The 19,844-nt window shown below is 37.9% G+C and overlaps 1 protein-coding gene across 2 annotated transcripts in view; it reads left to right on the top strand.

Moving 5' to 3' along the window:
• The first annotated feature begins 3,157 nt into the window (after positions 1–3,157).
• Positions 3,158–19,844, top strand: part of KDM5A (lysine demethylase 5A) — a 97,374-nt gene continuing 80,687 nt past the window's right edge. Inside the window, exons 1-4 of one of the 2 annotated variants that reach the window (XM_058744089.1) lie at positions 3,158–3,773; positions 6,274–6,351; positions 7,437–7,559; positions 18,479–18,649. In XM_058744089.1, coding sequence (XP_058600072.1) covers positions 3,609–3,773; positions 6,274–6,351; positions 7,437–7,559; positions 18,479–18,649 — 537 coding nt within the window. In that variant the 5' untranslated portion in view covers positions 3,158–3,608. The remainder of the gene's footprint in view (positions 3,774–6,273; positions 6,352–7,436; positions 7,560–18,478; positions 18,650–19,844) is intronic. The other variant, XM_058744088.1, reaches the window with a different exon arrangement.

Raw genomic sequence — 19,844 nt, 5'->3', positions numbered from 1 at the left:
AAAAATGCTGATTTGAAGGGACACATGTACTCCAATGTTTATGGCAGCACTATCGACAGTAGCCAAAGTATGGAAAGAGACTTTGTTATGTAACATCGACTGATGAATGGATAAAGAAACACACACACACACACACACACACACACACACACACACACACGATGGAATATTACTTGATGATCAAAAAGAATGGAATGAAATCTTGACATTTGCAACAATGTGGATGGAACTAGAGTGTATTATGTTAAGCAAAATAAGTCAGAGAAAGACAAATATACAATTTCACTCATGTGGAATTTAAGAAACAAAACAGATGAATATAGAGAAAGGGAAGCAAAAATAAGATAGAAACAGAGAGGGAAACAAACCATAAGAAACTTTTACAATAGTGATTCTCAAAGGGATGGGTATGAGGGGTGAGGGTGGGTGATACTCCTGGAGGGGAGGATTAGAATCTCATGTGGGTAAAACTGGATAAGTTTTTTCCATCCCCAGTAGAGATATTCACTGTGTTTCTCTTATAGACTCACTGCTAAAGTGACTGCTACAGATTTTTCAGGCACATTAAGGCAAATAAATGATTGAGGATAATCACTGAATGAATTTAAATACTAGGGAGACAGTTTAAAGTACTAGGTAAGTATACCTTGAAAGGTCAAAAGGAAAGTAAGAGAAACAAAGCTTTTAGGAGTTTGTGTTTATTCTGAGGATCAATCAAGGCTTTGCTGCTCTGTTAGTAATATAAAAGCAAAACAATTATACTTTAATTTACATATTTAATGATTATTTCAGTGTTACTTGGTTTACTTAGAATTTCATTATTTCTGTTGTGAGTAATGTGGATTTTCAGATTTAAATAGTAAAAATTTGATTTTTAAATCAGATTTTATTGTGACTCATTATAATTGTGTGTGACGAATCACACTTTTCTCTACATCCCTTTGCAATGTGATATTATTGTTCTTCCCATCAAGATATGTAGTCCATTTCACCACCTTCTTGAATCTGGACTGGCCTTATGATCTGCCTTGGCCAACAGAATATGACAGAAGTGATCTTGTACATTTTGGATCCTAGGACTTAGGCCTAGGCTTCCATTCTCACACTCCCAGAACGTTAAGACCATGTTATGAAGAAACACAGTCTATCCTATCCAGGATGAGAAGTCATGTGGAGAACTGAGGCTTCCCAGCCAACATCCAGCACCAACTGCCAGATACGTGATGAGGCCATAGTGGATCCTCCAACTGCAGTTAAGCTGTCAGACGCCTGTAGCTGCAGAAGTGATCCCAGGGGAACCATGAGAACACTGGATTGACAACCCACAGAATTGCAGTAATAGTTTTCATTTGTAGCCACTAAGTTTTTTTAGCCATTAAGTTTTGGGGTAGTTTGTTACATAACAAAGGCTAACTGAAACAAATGTTTGTGTATGGGTTTGAGGCTGGTGGGTGTAGTAACTGGGCATTAACTTTTATGGATACTATAATCAAATGATGGGATATCATATATGCCACACCTTAGTAGAGTCTTAAAATTTGTTATATGTAAATGTAGATGAAGCAATGAAACACAAAGTAAATTTATTGGGTGACCCACTCATTCAACAGATACTTATTTAACAGATGTTTATTGCATACCTTCTATACACCAAGCACCATTCTAGGAATTGGGGCTACAGTGGTCAATACAACAGACTTGCACCTACCTTCATATAGTTTAAAGCCTGAGGAAGAATGGCAATGAAGAAATTCCAAAAAGTTCGATAAGGAAGTACAGGTTGCTGTTGGGTAAATGACGCTAGAGAGCTAAGGAAAGCTTTCCAGAGGAAGTCATATTTAAACTGATATATGAAAGATGAGTAGGTCAGAAAGGGGGTATATGAAACTGTGGGGTGGGGTCAGGAGAGTACAAACATGTTCCAGACAGAGGAAACATTATCTGTGGAGGCTCAGAGATGAGAGAAGGCACAGTGCATTAAAGCCACCACAAAGCTTGGGAGTAAGGTGGCAAATAAGAAAGGAGTTTGGAATCGTTGAGTTTGGAGATGAGGGGACAAGGTGTATTCTGGATTTTAGACAAAGCAATCTGACAACTGAATGGAATGGGATTTGAGAGGGGGGTAAGAACTGAGCTATCATAGTTCAGGTGAGAGAGAACTTAAATTAAGATAGTGATACGTGAGGATGAAGATACGTGGGTGAATTTAAGATTTTTAAGTGAATCTCTAGACAGACTTGACACCCAATAGTACATAGTAAGGGAGGAGTTAAGGATTAGCTCTAGATTTCTGGCTCAGGCAACTGAGTAGGTGAAGTCATTCACGGAAACAGGAAACACTGAAAAAACAGTAGGTACTTGAATTGACGACGTGGGGTTGTTTCGCAGGTAGCTAGATGTATTGGTTTCGAAATCAAGAGAAAAACCTTGTCTGAAAATACAGTTTTGGGAGTTATCAACCACAGTTGGTAATTCAGGTCCTGGGGTAGCCGAGATTGCACAGGGAGTATGAAAAAAAGCCCTGGAAAGGAAGTCTTCCTTACAATAAATATTTAATACTCGAACTACCTTTTCAGTTTCTTCTTTAGTTCTTTCTACGTTATTTTCCACAATTTGGAGTAAGTGGAGATGTACACTGGCACAGAAATTTTTGACAAGCAGGATCAGAAGGTTTGCCATAGTCTTTACAGCGTATTGAGAAAAGTTTACGAAGCGTGTGGTAGTAAAGTGCTTGCTGTTGAGATGACTTGGAGTTGTCAATTGCTGGAAAAGGAAGGTCAAGAGCGGTGGCTTCCACGAAAAGCAATTCCTAGACGGTGACTAAGGCCGGCTGGCAGGATTTGGGGGACAGATTCGATCCGAACCTGTTGTCACGGAGATGAGGCGGCTATGGAGTGGCCAAGGGAGATTATTTGGAAGAGATACTAACAGTCAAAATACTAAAGAAAGAGCCAGATGCTGAAAAAGCTGATTATGTGGAAAAAGACAGGTACGTTAAAACAAGCCGCGATGCCGGGACAGCCAGACAGGCTCGCGGAAAGCAGGTCGAGTTTGTTTCCGTGTCATTTATACACAAAGGGGAACAGAATCCTCCTCACCGGAAGCAGAACCTCTGCCCTCTGGGGCATTACACATTCCTCCGCGCCGGAAGAGTGCGCCCCTCCTGAGCCCTGACTGCTTTCTCCCCGCCACTATCTTTCCTGAGGTGAGCTCGTGCGACCTCAGGGGTGTGCAGCTGAAAGTCGTCGGACAGCGCGGAACTTCCGCAGACAAGGAACTACACCGGATTGCCGGCAAAGGGAGGAAGAAGAAGGGCGAAACGACGAGGCATCGCGTTGCTGCGGAGGGATTCTGTTTCTGTGGTGGCGGAGGGATTTGACAGTACATTAACTTCCGGAAAAGTCCTGACCCAGAGAGGAAAAACCCCGAAGGAAACAATAACAAACGAGAAGAGGAAGCGACTGTGGGGTTCCTGTGTTGAGCGGTTCTTGCCCGAGAAGATGAGCTTCGGCCCCTGTCAGGAGACGTGAGAGAGTTCGGTGGGCTTCAGTGAGCCTTTCTCCACCTGTTCCCCCACGGGGACCCCCACCCCCACCCCCGGTATTGCCATGGCAGGCGTGGGGCCGGGGGGCTACGCGGCGGAGTTTGTGCCCCCACCGGAGTGCCCAGTCTTTGAGCCCAGCTGGGAGGAGTTCACAGACCCGCTCAGCTTTATCGGCCGCATCCGGCCTCTGGCGGAGAAAACCGGCATCTGCAAAATCCGACCGCCCAAGGTACCGGAGTCCGAGGAGAAAGGGAAGGGAGAGTGCTTTAGCTTTACTTTTTCAGTCCTTCTGTCCTTTCATACTTACTGTCTCTCATTTCTCAACAGCTAGAAGCTAAGTTTGTGGATGTTCTTGCCTTGGTTTCTTTTGCAGTCTTAACGTAGGAAGGTCTGAGCCTGCGAGTGGTGTCCCAGGGGCCTTTCCGCCTAGAACTTGGGAACTGGTACTTTTCTTGTTTGACTGTAGGCAGGGGTAACAAAAGACTTCAGGCCTTTCGTTGGTCAGGAAGGTGTTTGAAGTTTATGACATGGCATGTCTTATCCTCATGTACTGTACTCTCTTCTTATGGTGCTATAGTAAAAATTGCCCTTGAATTGGTTATTTCTTTAACCAAGTCCTATTAATGCTTAACTTATTAAATATTTGGAGGCCTCATCTCAAGGCTAAGGTTTCTTAAACGGTAATCTGAGATGTAGTTGTCCCCTAGGATGATATTACCAAACAAGAGCCCTAGACTCTGTTGCCGCACTGAAAAAGTCTTCCCAGGGGAGGAGAAGGAGCAGCATTTATTACAGAATTTTGAGGTTTAAGAGGAATTGGTCAGTAATAGATGTGGAAGAAAACGTTGGATCTTTTGACATAGGAACCAAGGTTCAAAGATTTATCAATTGCAGTTACTGCAAATAACTTTGCCTATAGTTTTTTTTATAATTCTCAATCTTTAAAGTAAAGAAAGCAGGTACTCCCCTTTGGGGGGAATTAGTGCCCCAAGAGGTTGAGTGATTTGCTCAAGGTCAAAAGATTTTTTTTCTTTACCCATAAGACCAACGTTTTCCAAATGATGTTCTTGGTCCACCTGCGCCAGGCTCAACCAGATGCTTGTTAAAATGCACATCTCTAGGCCTCATTCCCAGACTAGAGTCAGTTTCTGGATGTGGAAGTTCTAGAACGTGTTTTTCTAGCAAGTCCTCTAGCAACTTAATGCACATTTAAATTTGAACTGTTGCCTTCGGTGCTTCTTAAAGGGACACTTTATGTTTTGTCTACTAGTTATAAGAATAAAAGATGAAGTACTTTTATGCGTGTTGCATTTGAAAAGTGTCTGTTCTCACCACAGACTACCACAGTAGTGTGTGCACCATAGAGAATAAAGAGTTTAAGATGGGGGGGGGGGGAGGAGGAGGAGGAGGGATTTAGATAATAAACCTACAGATTATTTCCCTTAATATTCTTTGAAGCCCTAGGAGGTAAATAACGTCTTGTTTTATAGGTGAGACAGGTCTGAATAAGTTACATAACTTATTAAATATATGATCTTGGGCGTGTGGCAAAATAGCTTTTGAACCTAGATCAGTCTGATTCTGAAACCCAGACATGCTACTAAACCTGTTTATGCTTAATGAATTTGATTAAGGTTTATAGACTATCAATCACAAGCAAAGGATTAAAAGCTATTGCTATGATCAATGATGGGCATTACCATCCTCCAGAAACTTCATTTAACTGTTTACCTATCAAAATTACCTAATACTAGCAAAACTTTAAGCACTGAAATTTTTCTCAAACAACCATATTTTCATCAACTTTGTTGCCATTTATGAATTAGAAATTGTATTCAGGGTTCCTTTAGGTAAAAAAAAAAAAATACATGTTTTTTATTACTAAAAAAAAAGAAATAATATATCATCTGTTTGTATGTCGTATTATTACTAAAAATAAAATCTTGTTTGCAAGCAGAATTTAATTTCAATATTGGTGGATTTCTTTAGTTTCCAAGGTAAGAAAAAAATACTTGACTACTTCTCATATTTTTAAGTAGATTTACTCTTATTTAGGCCAAATCAAAGTATTTTTTCTAGAACCCTGCTCAAATTGTGCTATCTCATTTCAGTTACACCACAACTCCAATCAGGAATTGTGCTTGTTCTGTGGATTTGCTTACTTTTTTTTTTTTTTTTTTTTTTTAATATTTGGGTGCCGAGAAACCAGGCTTTGAACAAAACATTTATGTAACATAACATAGACTGTAAAGTGCTGTGTCACATTACACATGAATAAAAAAAAGATATCCAATTATATAAGTACTTTAAAAATGATTTTTAATCTTTTATTTTACCCTTTTTAGTTTCTTTCAAATTCTGTTTTCTTTTTAATTTGGTAAATTTAGATGTTTATTAGACACTGTGTTGTGATACATGAGCTCACTGCATTATACTTGAGTAATTGGGGAAAGCATAATATTGGGTTATAGAGTGGGATTGTTGAAATTTGAGGAGGGTTTATAGATAAAGTAATTTTAAAATTAGAATATGATAGATAAGTGGTTGGAGGTAAGTAATATTAAAATTATATCACCTAAAGAAAGTTACTCTATTTCTACAGTGAAAAAGACTTAAAGTTGACCTGCTGTCATCATGATTTGTGGCTACTCATCCTTTAAATTAAGGGAATAAATAATAGATTCTTTCTTTATATATCAGTATGTTTAAAAAAAAATCTTTCTCTTTAGGATTGGCAACCTCCATTTGCATGTGAAGTAAAAAGCTTTCGTTTCACTCCCAGAGTCCAGCGCCTGAATGAACTTGAGGTGGGTGTTGTGTCACCATTTCTGCCTCCTGATTCATTGTTTATGTCAGGGCTCCAGTAGAGAACTTTGAGAAGCTTATGTACCAGGGCTCAGAATTAATGTTAATTGAGATTGAATGGAAGGAAGTTTCTGATAAAAACACATCATAAAAAGTAGTTGTTATAGTTTTTCCACTTAAATGGGATTATGGGAAGCTATTTTTTTTTTTTTTTTATTACAGGAAACTGTGTTTTTCATAGTGGAAATATCCAGTACTTACCTGCAGAGACCTGGAGTTCTCAAGTTCTGTTTCCTTTGGCACTTACTATTCTATGAAAATTTTATGTTAATGTTGGAAGATTCTGTTTGAGGTCTTTGGAAAGTAGGTTTTAAAATTTTATCAAAGGTTTTCAAAGGTTATATTTGGCTTTAACAGAACTTTTCCAGGACTCTTAATCTGATTTATTAAGATTTCCCTTTAAATATTATTTGTCTCTTTTATGTTTTCTAAATTGAAGTCTATTTAAATATTATTGTTTTTCCTGTCTGCTGGATTATCAGAAGATACTTCGGTGTGGTAGAAAACTGTTTCAGAGTACAAAAGAGAATTCTTAGCTGAGGTTTAATATGTCATAGTAAGGTGTTTTTTTCCCTTGATGTTCCTGAAACATTTATTTTCTGAGATTTTAATACTTCTTTTCCCTTTAAGTTTCTTGTAATTAGATACTTGATGAAGGATCTTAATATCAGTGGGGTAGAGAGTTAGTGTACCTGAGGTATATATAGTTTATACAGATGAAATGATAGAATGCTTAGAATAATCCGATTTACTACATTTTCTGCTTAGCTTAATTAAGCCAACTCTTAGAAAGAAATTTCTTTGGTTGATAAAATATGAGAGCATTTCTCATAATTAGAGTGACTTTTTTGCCTTAGTGAATAAAGTTTATTAGTATTATTTTCTCTCTTTATTGTCTTATTTTACAGGGTTGGACTAAGCGATACGAATTTCTTTAGAGAGATGAGTACCTTTGTTAAGTAAAGCTCATTTATTTTCAACCATAACTTAATTCCTATTTCTGGTTTCTGTTTTTTAATAATCTTAGGCAATGACCAGAGTGAGACTGGACTTCTTGGATCAGTTAGCAAAATTTTGGGAGCTCCAAGGATCTACCTTGAAGATTCCAGTGGTGGAGAGAAAAATCCTGGATCTGTACGCTTTGAGCAAGGTGAGGCTTGTACTTGGTTTAGAAATTGGAGCAGAGCCTAGTGAGTCTGTGAAATTAGAAATTTCCAATAAACTTTATGGAAAACATTGTTTCCTATGTGGGATTTGACAATGAAATGCAAGCATGAATAAATGTAAATGACCGATTCTGAAGTTACCTTTAAAATTATTTCATAATTTGTTATGAGATTTAACATTTAATGATTCATACTAGTAGATTCTGATAAACATTATACAAAAGAAATGATGCCAGTCTGTTAATAGTATCTTGTGTTGACGGTACGATGTCTTAGGTTGAGCTTGCCATTTTTATTCTACTTCTGAATTGAAAATTTGTTAAAGAGATTCATTTGCTCACCATTCTTGAGTGTGGTACATATCAATTGTATTAATACCTATAAGTAGTGTTAACTGAAGCCAGCATTATCCAGAATGAATAAGAGCTTGAAAACTTAAGAGTGAAGAGTTTAGACTGATTTTTACCTAAACTTATGTTAATTTTGTAACATTATATTTCCTAATGTGAAAAGAACTAACTGACCTGCAAGAGCATTTGAATTACCTTGAAAACCTGTTTTGTTAATATAATAAAATGTATGATTGTTCTGACTTGTGAGTAAAGACAGCTTGATTATCTGAGGAATTTTGCAAAACATCTATTTTTGAGTGGTCTTTCATGTCTTTGATGTACTGTGTTGAAATAAAAAGTTATTCAAGTTACAGAGTTAATTTTGGAGATTTCACTATCAAGGAAAAATGAGACAAACATACTTAAATTATTTTTTGTGGGCATCTGGGTGGCTCAGTCAGTTAAGTGTCTGACTCTGGATTTCAGCTCAGGTCACGATCTCAAGGTTCATGAGATGCAGCCCTGGGTCAGGCTCTGCACTGACAGCAGCATGGAGCCTGCTTGGGATTCTTTCTCTCTGTGCTCTTCCCCTGCTTATGCTCACTCTTTTCTCTCACAATAAATAAACATCAGCAAAAAAAAATTATTTTTTGTAACACATTTTTTTAAGGCAACAAATTTATGATTTTTTGAGAGAGGGAGAGAGAGAGTGTCCATGCACACGCTTGAGGGAGGGGCGGAGGGAGAGGGAGAAGGGGAGAGTGAGAGAAAGAGAGAATCTTAAGTGGGTTCCACTCTTATTGCAGAGCCTGACACAGGTCTTTTTTTTTTTTTTTTTTTTAATTTTTTTTTTTTTTCAACGTTTTTTATTTATTTTTGGGACAGAGAGAGACAGAGCATGAACGGGGGAGGGGCAGAGAGAGAGGGAGACACAGAATCGGAAACAGGCTCCAGGCTCCGAGCCATCAGCCCAGAGCCTGATGCGGGGCTCGAACTCACGGACCGCGAGATCGTGACCTGGCTGAAGTCGGACGCTTAACCGACTGCGCCACCCAGGCGCCCCAGAGCCTGACACAGGTCTTGATCCCAGGACCTCAGGATCACTACCTGAGCCTAAATCAGGAGTTGGACATTCAACCAACTGAGCCACCTGTAATGCACCCTGAGCACCCTGTAATGCATTTTAAATTTAGTGTCGGGTTAGAATGCTCTAAAAATTCTGGGATGTGTAGTCTTATGCTAAAATATGGTTATAGGCTTCTTTCATCTGATAAAGTTTAGTACTGATATCAATAATTGAACACCATCCTGAGAATTATCTAGTATAGTTGTATGAAAATTGATGATACCAAAGAGCAAAGTATATGTGAATATGAGGGATGAGTTTGTGTCTTGTAGGGAACCATTAGGATAAAAATTTAGTTAAGGGTGTGCCTGGGTGGCTCAGTCAGTTAAGCATCTGACTTCGGCTCGGGTCATGATCTCATGGTTTGTGAGTTCAAGCCCCGTGTCAGGCTCTGTGCTGACTGCTCGGAGCCTGGAGCTTGCTTCGGATTCTGTGTCTTCCTTTCTCTCTACCTCTCCTGCTCCTGCTCTGTCTCTCTCACTCTCTCTCGAAAATAAATAAACAAAAGTCTTTATTAAAAAATTTTAAGAATTTTTTTTCTTTTTTACATTTTTATTCAGTGAAAGCTTAATTATTAAGTTTTGCTATGTGATGCTGTTTAAAGTTCTGAATATGTTTGGTTCAATTTAGATAGTTTAAAGAAATTTTCAAAAATTAATCATTAATAACAATAGGGTTGTGGTAATTTTTGGCTAAAACTCCATGTACCTTGGTTTTATGGAATTTGCTAGAATAAGTATTTTATATAAGCAGATAATCTATCAAATTGAAGTTGTTCCTGTTTCAGTAATTTTCCAATTAAAAGATAAATACCTAAAATAAATAAACATTAAAAAAAAAAAAGAGTAGATTAAAAAAACACTTGGAGGATACTTGGGTGTCTCAGTTGGTTTAGTGTCTGACTCTTGATTTCAGCTCACGTCATGATCTCATGGTTCATGGGTTTGAGCTCCGCATTGGGCTCCCATGCTGACAGCAGGGAGCCTCCTTGGGATTCTCTCTGTCTCTCTCTGTCTCTCTTTCTCTCTTTCTCCTGTCTCCTTCCTTTCCTTTCTCCCCCCCCCCCCCCCCCGCTTGCGCATGCAAGTGTGCTCTTTCTCAAATAAAAAAAAATTAACATTATTCTGATGGTAAATTAGATTGCATTCTTGGTTTTACTGAATTGTAGCATTTCAAAAGTAAAAAGGGGCTTTAGAGGTAACCTAGCCTGAATACCTAGTTGTTCACAGTTCTGTATTGTATTTGTCATCTTGCCAGTTTAACTCCATCTTGAGAAACCCAGTTTCTTTTTGTGCAAAGAGAAAAACTACTAGTAAAATATACCTCATTTAAATACTTAAGAGAATATGTTGAAAATATATTGTGATGAAAGGTTAAGTTTGATTGTCCTGGTGTTTATTGTAGTCTCGTCTTTTAAGTACCCATGGACATCTGTTTCCCCTAATCTTTGGAAGTGCTTATAAACCTAAGATGTAAAACTAAGAGGTAGATCTAAGTTTTGATTTGTAGTTGTTTTGTTTGCACGGTATAATACTTTGTTTCCGGTATAATACTTTGTTTCCTAAATGTCACCTAAATGGTGAGCTTGCTGCTTCTCACCACATGAACTTTTTTTCTTTATGTTGGGGGATAACTTAGAGTGCAATGCACAAATCTTAAATGGACAGTTGGATCAATCTTTTTAATTTTTTTTTTATTTAAAAAAAAAATTTTTTTTCAACGTTTTTTATTTATTTTTGGGACAGAGAGAGACATAGCATGAACGGGGAGGGGCAGAGAGAGAGGGAGACACAGAATCGGAAACAGGCTCCAGGCTCTGAGCCATCAGCCCAGAGCCTGACACGGGGCTCGAACTCACAGACCGTGAGATCGTGACCTGGCTGAAGTCGGACGCTTAACCGACTGCGCCACCCAGGCGCCCCGGATCAATCTTTATATATGTATACACTCATGTAACCACCACCCAGATCAGGATATAGAACATTTACAGGCTCTAGCAGGCTCCTTTGTCTCCCTTGTGGTCAGTACTTCTCCCCAGAGGTAATCACTATTCTGACCTCTGTCATTGGGTGAATATTTCGTTACCATGACATTTTACTTTGTAGCAAGGAGCTCAGGGTGAAAACTACAGAAAATATGTGAGAGTTTATATATATGAGAGTTCTGATACGTTTAGGTTGTTAGGTATGCCCTTTACTTAAAAAGAGAAAAGATTATAATTGGCTGACAGCTGGTGAGCATCTCTGGAATTTGTGTTATTACAGACATGATTTTGAAACACTTTAATTCCCACTACTTTATAATGGGAAGCAAATTTTCAGTCTCAGTCATTAAATTGTCAATTTGATGGTTTCCTGTGTTGATTAAATCATTTGTCTTCCTGGGTATTATTTTTTATTATAAAAAGTATTGCTTAGAATGTCTATAATTTAAAGGAGTTTGACATTAACAATTACTGTTTATAATCAGTGCAGCAAGGAACATTCATTCTAGCCCTTAAAATTTTTTTGTCAATGTAATACTTTTTAAAATATAAGGCTTAAAATGAAAACCAACATTCTTCCTTCTCCACCTCTCCACTCCCATTCCCACTCCTCAGAGCTAATCATGTTCAATTCTTTTAGCCATTTCTTTTTATATTTATTTTTTTAACGTTTATTCATTTTTGAGAGACAGAGAGACAGTGTGAGTGGGGAGGGGCAGAGAAAGAGGGAGACACAGAATCCGAAGCAGGATCCAGGCTTTGAGCTGTCAGCACAGAGCCCGATGTGGGGCTTGAACTCACAGACCACGAGATTATGACCTGAGCTGAAGTCGAACACTTAACTGACTGAGCCACCCCTAGCCATTTCTGATTTTGATTTTTGTATTTCAAGTAATATACTCATGCTAGTTCATTTTTCAGTTTTAAATATTATACACTGTATTTCTACCATTAAAGATGGAGAAAGGGTGTAGGAAACCTAAATCCTTACATAATTCCCCTCTTCCATTCTAGTGTAGTTAGATCAATTTTTTATTAATCAAACATTTTTACTCTAACTGTAAATACAAATATTATTTGTACCTGAGCCTTATAGTGTGCCATGATTGCTTCCTTATACCAATTTTTATTTTCCTTGGGGTTAATAATCCTCCTTGTTTTCATTTTGTAATATTTCTTTGTAACCATCAAAAATTTGTTTTCAGATTTTCCAGCAACAGTTTAAATCTCTCTGTATGCTTCACCTGTCAGGTAATCTATCAGTTTCACTTTGTTCTTGGAGCCATTCCTCTGGAGTTCTGTTTTCTGCTTCAATCCAGACTGCTTGTTTTTTAAGGTTAGCTGTCAGCTTAGAACTTCCTTTCACTGTTATCATTCTGGGGATTCCCTTTGCCTCTCTCCTTGTTTCAAATCTTCCTATTACTTGGTTCACTCCTATTTTGATGAAGCATTTCTTCTGTTAGTTTCATGAACAAGAAGGTAAATGGAATGTAAATTTTTTGCCTGTCTAAAAATGGTCTACTCTTACACTTTAGTAGTAGTTTGGTGGGGTTTAAAAGTCTAGGTTGTAAATTGTTTTCCTTTAGCGTTTTGAAACTTTACTCCATGATCTTTCAGCTTCCAGTGTTGCTTTTGAGAAGAATGATGCTGTATTAGTTCTTGTTCCTTCCTATGTGGCTTTCTTTTTCTTGAAGACATAGAACGTAATCTTTATTCCCAGTGCCTTGAGATTTCACAGTGGTATATGCATTAGTATGTGTTTATCTTCATTATATACATACGTGTTTGTTTCCTTTAAAGTTTTGCTTTTAATCACCTTTTTAAACACTTAACAGATGGACATCCATTCCTTGATTTTTGGTCTTTGTTCATCTATCATTCTTAACAGTGAGAGTCCAGAACCTTTCACACTAATTGTAAAGTCCCGCTAAGCATTCAATAATGAACAAAGCTGTTTACATTTACCTTTTATTTTTGTCTAAGTCTTTATTAAGTTTATCGTAAGTAGGATCATCTTAAGGGAATTTGTGAATCATTCCAGTCAATGATTCTAAGACTTTCATCCTTTTGCTGTCTTTCTCAGTGGCATAACTGTGGAGGAGACATTGCCAAGCAAAAGCAACACTTTGGTAGCACTCCGTCTCAGAGCTGATTTTTAACTCCATGTAATGTGCCATATTGTCTTCCTTCATTTATACCTACACTATTGCCTTCTTCATAGCCTTTCTTTTTTTTTTAAATTTTTTTTTTTTCAACGTTTTTTATTTATTTTTGGGACAGAGAGAGACAAAGCATGAACGGGGGAGGGGCAGAGAGAGAGGGAGACACAGAATCCGAAACAGGCTCCAGGCTCCGAGCTGTCAGCACAGAGCCCGATGCGGGGCCCGAACTCACGGACCGCGAGATTGTGACCTGGCTGAAGTCGGCCGCTTAACCGACTGCGCCACCCAGGCGCCCCCTTCATAGCCTTTCTAAAACCCTCCTCCAGGAAACCTCTTCTGAAGAGAGAATGTCCACTTCCTCATTTAATACCTGTTTTTTTAATTTTAGTTTTTTTAAGTTTATTTTGAGGGAGAGAAAGTGTGCGCCAGTGTTGGGGGGGGGGGAGTCGTAAGCAGGCCCTGCACTGTCAGTGTGGAGCTCCCTCCCCTCAGGGCTTGAACCCACAGACAGTGAGATCATGACACTCAACTAACTGAGCCACCCAGGTGCCCCTCCTCATTTAATATTTTTTATTGCACTTGATAACTTTTCTAATCTGAACTCGTGTCTTTGAGTTTTTGTAACTTTTCTTGTGTTTTTTTGTATTTGATAATTCCACTTTTCTCTCTTTTTGAACTTTTATTAGTTGGATGTGAGACTAATAACCTGATGCTAGATTATTAGACTATTAGACTGATCCTATAGTTGGCTTACATATTTCTCTTAGGGTAGAGTCCCTTCTTTTCAAACTCTCTGTAAGTAAATCTCTAGTTTTCTGCTAGGGTTAGAGAGCAATAGTTGCCCGGCTGTGCTGACTGGGAGAGGTCTAATTGCTTTTATACAGGTTTTCAGCCAGTCCTGTTCTCTGTTTTATTGCCATCTCTGATTTTAAAGGTACTGCTGCTTCCATTTCTTAAGCCTTTCCAGGTTCTGTATTGGAAAGCTTCTCCTTGACTTTCTTCTGTTGAAGGTACTTGGTTGGTTTTTGGTTCTGCCTGCTAGGTTTTCACTTCTACATCTGCTTTTTTCTTGGTCCTTTGCCTTTTTGTTCCTTTACTGTCTTTTTAATGGATGCTTGAGAGAGAGCTTTTAAGTAGAACACTACTACTTCATGTCTGTTAAAATTCTCTTGCTAACCAGACTTAGTTTTACACTGGACTGAAATTTTGGCCTTGATTAACATGACTCTTTGGTTAAATTTTGATTAAGGGCTTGTCTCCACTTTGTTCAGTTTAAGTGCATGGCATCTTTTGTAGGGCATGGCTCATAAGTGATATTTTTCTAGTGATAGTGGTGTGATATATTTCATGGCAAAATGTTTGGAGTAAATGGTTTATATTTTGAAATTATACATGATAATTCTTGAATCTGTCAGCTGAAGAAAACCAAGTGTAAAGTTTTGTGTGTTTTGACAGTATCAGGCCTTGTTAGATTGTTGGAGTGTTGTATGCATGATGCCAAAGTCATAGTTTTGATTTCTTTGTGAGATAGTTTTATCTTATTTCTTGGCTATACTCTGTGCTGTTATTTTCACAGCTGCATGCCAGTAATCATCTTAAAACTGGGTGGGAAAGCATTACTGGATCCATGAAGATATATCATTACTAATGGAAATTGAGCTTGAAGTGCTTTGAATATAGAGTATTGTGTAATGTAATGGTGATAATTGTATAATAAAGATTACTAAGAGAGCTTCTGTTTTCCTTTCTAACTTCTCCCCACTTGCTTCAGCCACAGTGGCTTCCTTATTGCTCCTCAAACACTTGAGGCATGATTCTAACATGGGGCCCTTCCTCTTACTATTCCCTGTGTATCTGTTTGGGTAACTGCCTCACCTTGAAGGAGTCTTTCCTCACATTTCACCTTTGTAATCAAGTTTTTTGTGACTGTTTAATACTTCAGTTAACCTTCACTCTGCTACGTGTGAGGCCTTTTAACTGGTTTTTAAAATTTCTTCCACAGGATTTATTACTTTCAAATTTACATATTATGTGTATTGCCTGTTTTTCACCCTAAAATGTAAGCACCACGAAGGTAAAGATCTTTGTTTTATTCACAGATGTGTCTCAAGCACCTAGAACAGTAGCTGACAGTATAGAAGCACTGGAAAATATGAATGAAAGGCATTCTGCTTCATCTGCTTACTTCCAGACAGCCCTCTAAAACACCTTCATTGTGTCTTTCTCTACACTGCAAAATTGGAAAAATAAACTTTCTTCTCTTTATAATATTTCCCTGGTTAGCCTCAGAGGGGGCTTCTCTGAGGGTGTGATAAAAACAGCTAAGGAATTAGAGATGTGTTCAGCTCTTGTGCATGTGAACTTATGTGTTTTCTACCAAGCTTTCACATACTTCTGTAGAGGGAAATTTTGCTTTGGTATAAGTTCATCTTCGTCTATAATAGCGTTGTAGAGCACAAGCACTGAAAACATTTGCTTATTTATAACACGCATACTTCCTGCCCACACACGTAGATATTACAATACTGCTCACATTGATACAGTGCTTATTTTGTCCTGGTTTTTCATGTTTTATTTAGTTTGTCTTCACAACTGCCTCATAATAAAGTGTGGGTGCTGTTAAATTATTAATATTTTAATAATAGTGAATACTCCAAGACACATTGTATAAGTTGCCCAAGGTCATACAATTATTAAGTAGTAGAGCTGGGATTTGAACTTTGGAAATCTGGCTCCAGAGTCCATGTTCTTAGCCTTTTACAAAAAGTTGTGGTAAAATCTGTGTAACATAAAAGTTACCATTTTTTAAGGGTACAGTGGCATTAAGTACATTCACAATATACAACCATCACTGTTCTTCGTTTCCAGAACTTCCACTCTTCCTTCAGACCTCTATTCTACTTCCCCTCTCTATAAATTTGCTTATTCTAGGTGTTTCATATAAGTGGAATCATAAAATATTCATTTTTTTGTGTTTGGCTTATTTTACTTAGCATAATGTTTTCAGGGTTCATCATGTCACGTGTATTAATTTTATTCCTTTTTAAGGCTGAATAATATTCCATTGTATGTATATCACATTTGGTTTATTCATCTCCTGATGGACCTTTGGATTGTTTCTACCTTTTGACTATTGTGAATAATGTTGCTGTGAACATTGGTTTGCAGCTATCTGTTTAAATCCTTGTTTTCAGTTCTTTTGGGTGCAATTGTTGGATCATATGGTAATTCTATGTTTAACTTGTTTCTTAACTTTTTTTTTTTTTTTTTTAAAGTAAGCTCTGTGCTCAATGTGGGGCTCAAACTCATGGCCCTGAGATCAAGAGTCTCCTGCTCCACCGACTGAGCCAGCCAGGCACCCCTCTCTTAACTTTTTTTTTGATACAGAGAAATACAGTAGTATATACTCAAAGAGGAAAAATTTTTTTTTTTTGAGTTAAATGATTATGTCACAGTCCTTTTTATTCTGTTGTTAGTCAACTGAAGACTGTCTGAGACATACAGTATCAACTTCTGGAAGACAGGGAACCTTGATACATGTGTATTCTATATAGTGTCTTTTTGAAAAAATGTTTATTCATTTTTGAGAGAGAGAGTGTGAAGAGGGGAGGGGCACAGAGAGAGGTTGGACAACGGTCTGAAGTGGGCTCTGTGCTGACAGCAGCGAGCCTGATGTGGGGCTCCAACTCACGAGCCACAAGATCATGACCTGAGCTGAAGTTGGGTGCTCAACTGACTGAGCCACCCCAGTGCCCCTATTTGGTGCCTCATTTGATGGGAGCATTCAGCCACATTGGCCAGTTTATCTCATCTTTTCCTACATTAATACATTCTATGGTATGTTCTCTAGTAAGTCTGCTACTGTAATCTGATTTTTCTCCATCATTCCTTCATAAACTTCCATGTAAAACTTCTCCTTTTGAAAAAGTATAGCCTTTTCCAAAATATCCTCTGAATCCATTGTTTGCTTGACATTTTTCTTTTGTTTCCTCTTTCTTTCTTTCCTCTCTTTTGGGGTAGGAGGGACAGAGGGAGAGGGAGAATCCCAAACAGGCTCCATGTCCCACATGGGGCTTGATCTCATGACCTTGAGATCATGACCTGAGCCAAAATCAAGAGTTGGATGCTCAACTGACTAAGCCATTCAGGTGCCCCTGTTTGCTTGACGTTTTTGTTAAATTCTGTAAGGTATTTAGTACATTTTCTAATTCATGATTTATGTTCATTTTGTGTCCTATATAACTTAATTTATAGCTTAATTTATCCCTTTTTTTCCTTAACATTTACTTATTTTTGAGAGACACAGAGTATGAGCAGGGGAGAGGCAGAGAGAGAGGGAGACACAGAATCTGAAGCAGGCTCCAGGCTCCAAGCTGTCAACACAGAGCCCGACGCGGGGCTCAAACTCACAGACCGCGAGATCATGACCTGAGCCAAAGTCAGATGCTCAACCGACTGAGCCACCCAGGCGCCCTTAACTTAATTTATTCTTTTTTTTTTTTTTTTAAATATTTATTTACTTTTGAGAGAGACAGAGAGCATAAGAGGCAGAGGGGAAGAGAGAGAAGGAGACACAGAATCCGAAGCAGACTGTCAGCACAGAGCCCGATGTGGGGCTTGAACTCACAGAGTGCAAGATCATGACCTGACCCAAAGTCAGTGGCCTAACTGACTGAACCACCCAGGCGCCCCTTAATTTATTCTTTAAAAAAATTTTGTTTTTAATGTTTATTTTTTAGAGAGGAGAGAGAGGGAGAGACAGAGCGCAAGCAGGGGAGGGGCAAAGAGAGAGAGAGAGACACAGAACCGAATCAGGCTCCAAGCTCTGAACGTCAGCACAGAGCCTGAGGTGGGGCTCAAACCCATGAACCGTGAGATCATGACGTGAGCCGAAGTCAGACACTTAACCAACTGAGCCACCCAGGCGCCCTTTAACTTAACATTTATTCTTACGTTCATTTTTGGTCTGTTTTTAATTCATATTTTATATTTTGAGTTCCTTGTGGATATTGAGTACATAAACCTGTTTAGTTTTCTCAAGGTATGTAACGTACAAAGTGTAAATCATGAAATGTTTTTGAGTGCCTAGTTCATGGAAAATAGACGCAACATTAAAACTTCAAAAAATCATTGTCTTTATTTCATACTTTAAGTGTTGACAAGTTACAATTTTATGGGTATCGTGGAAAGGAAATTAGAAATGTAAGCTCAGAATAATTTTTGTATTTAGCAGACAGATATAGAGTCAGAATACATGAATCTGTGTTTTTTTCTTAAATAATGTTTACTTTGTTTTCAGATTGTTGCCAGCAAAGGAGGTTTTGAAATGGTCACCAAGGAGAAGAAATGGTCTAAAGTGGGTAGTCGCTTGGGATATCTGCCAGGAAAAGGAACTGGGTCTCTTTTGAAGTCACACTATGAAAGAATTCTCTACCCGTATGAGCTTTTCCAATCTGGTGTCAGCCTTATGGTGAGATGCATCATTTTTTTTTTTTTTTTTTTTTTTAGGAGTGGATAAATCCAGTGGGCCAAATTTGAATGTTAGACTGTGTTCACCATAACAAGTTAGCAGTTTACTAAGTATAGGAAGTTAAATTTCTCCTGGTACCAAAATTTGGGATAGCAAGGTGTAGTTTAAAAATTGCGGCTGTTTTTGGTGGTTTACAAGATAAAGGCTAATGGGAATGAAGGCTATTTTCTTATTTATTTAAAATAAATCCTCATGACTTAAGCTTTTTGAAAAATTCCTCTTGGTTTCATGTATTTTTTTTAACAGCTTTATCGAGGTATAATTTGCATACCATAGAATTCAGTCATTGTAGATACTGAATAAATTTAATAAATTACATATTTATGCAGTAATCACCACAATTCAGTTTTAGAATATTTCCATCAGCCCAGAAAGTTCCTTTGTGTTTAATTGTAGTTGGTTCCTATTCCTACCCTCAAACCCAGGTAACAGCTGATCTGCTTTCTGGCTCTGTAGTTTTTTGCCTTTGTAGAAATTTCATAAAGATGGAATCATACAATATAATTTTGTGTCTGGCTTCTTTCACTTAGCCTAATGTTGAAGGTTCATCTATGTTTTAGCCTGTATTAGTACTTCATTCTTTTTTATGGCTGACAATATTCCATTGTATAGATATACCATATTTGTTTATCCATCTACCAGTTGGTGGGCAGTTAGATTGTTTCCAGTTTATGGCTATTATGAATAAATGCTATGAATATTCATGTATAAGTCTTTGTGTGGACATATGTTTTCATTTCTCTTGGGTAGATACCTAGGAGTGGAATTGCTGGGTTATATGGTAAGTTTATGTTTAACTTTTTAAGAAACTGCCAAACTGTTTTTCAAAGTGGCTGAACCATTTTACATTCCCACCAGTAATGTAGAGGCCTCCAGTTTCTTCGTCTTTGCCAACACTTGATATTGTCAGTTTTTTTGCTTATAGCCATTCTAGTGGGTGTGTAGTGGTATCTCATTGTGGTTTTAATTTTCATTTCCTTAATGATCAATGGTGTGCATCTTTTCATGTGCATATTAGCATTTGCATATCTTCCTTGATGAAGTGTCTGTTCCGACCTTTTTTTTATTGGGTTGTTTGTCATCTTACACTTCTTTTAAGAGTTTGCTATATAATCTGGATACAAGTCATTTATCA

The sequence above is a fragment of the Neofelis nebulosa genome, chromosome 8 (assembly GCF_028018385.1).
Source record: "Neofelis nebulosa isolate mNeoNeb1 chromosome 8, mNeoNeb1.pri, whole genome shotgun sequence".
Classification (NCBI taxonomy): domain Eukaryota; kingdom Metazoa; phylum Chordata; class Mammalia; order Carnivora; family Felidae; genus Neofelis; species Neofelis nebulosa.
The sequence above is the reverse complement of the archived record's forward strand: the minus strand, read 5'-3'. Positions and strand labels throughout refer to the sequence as shown.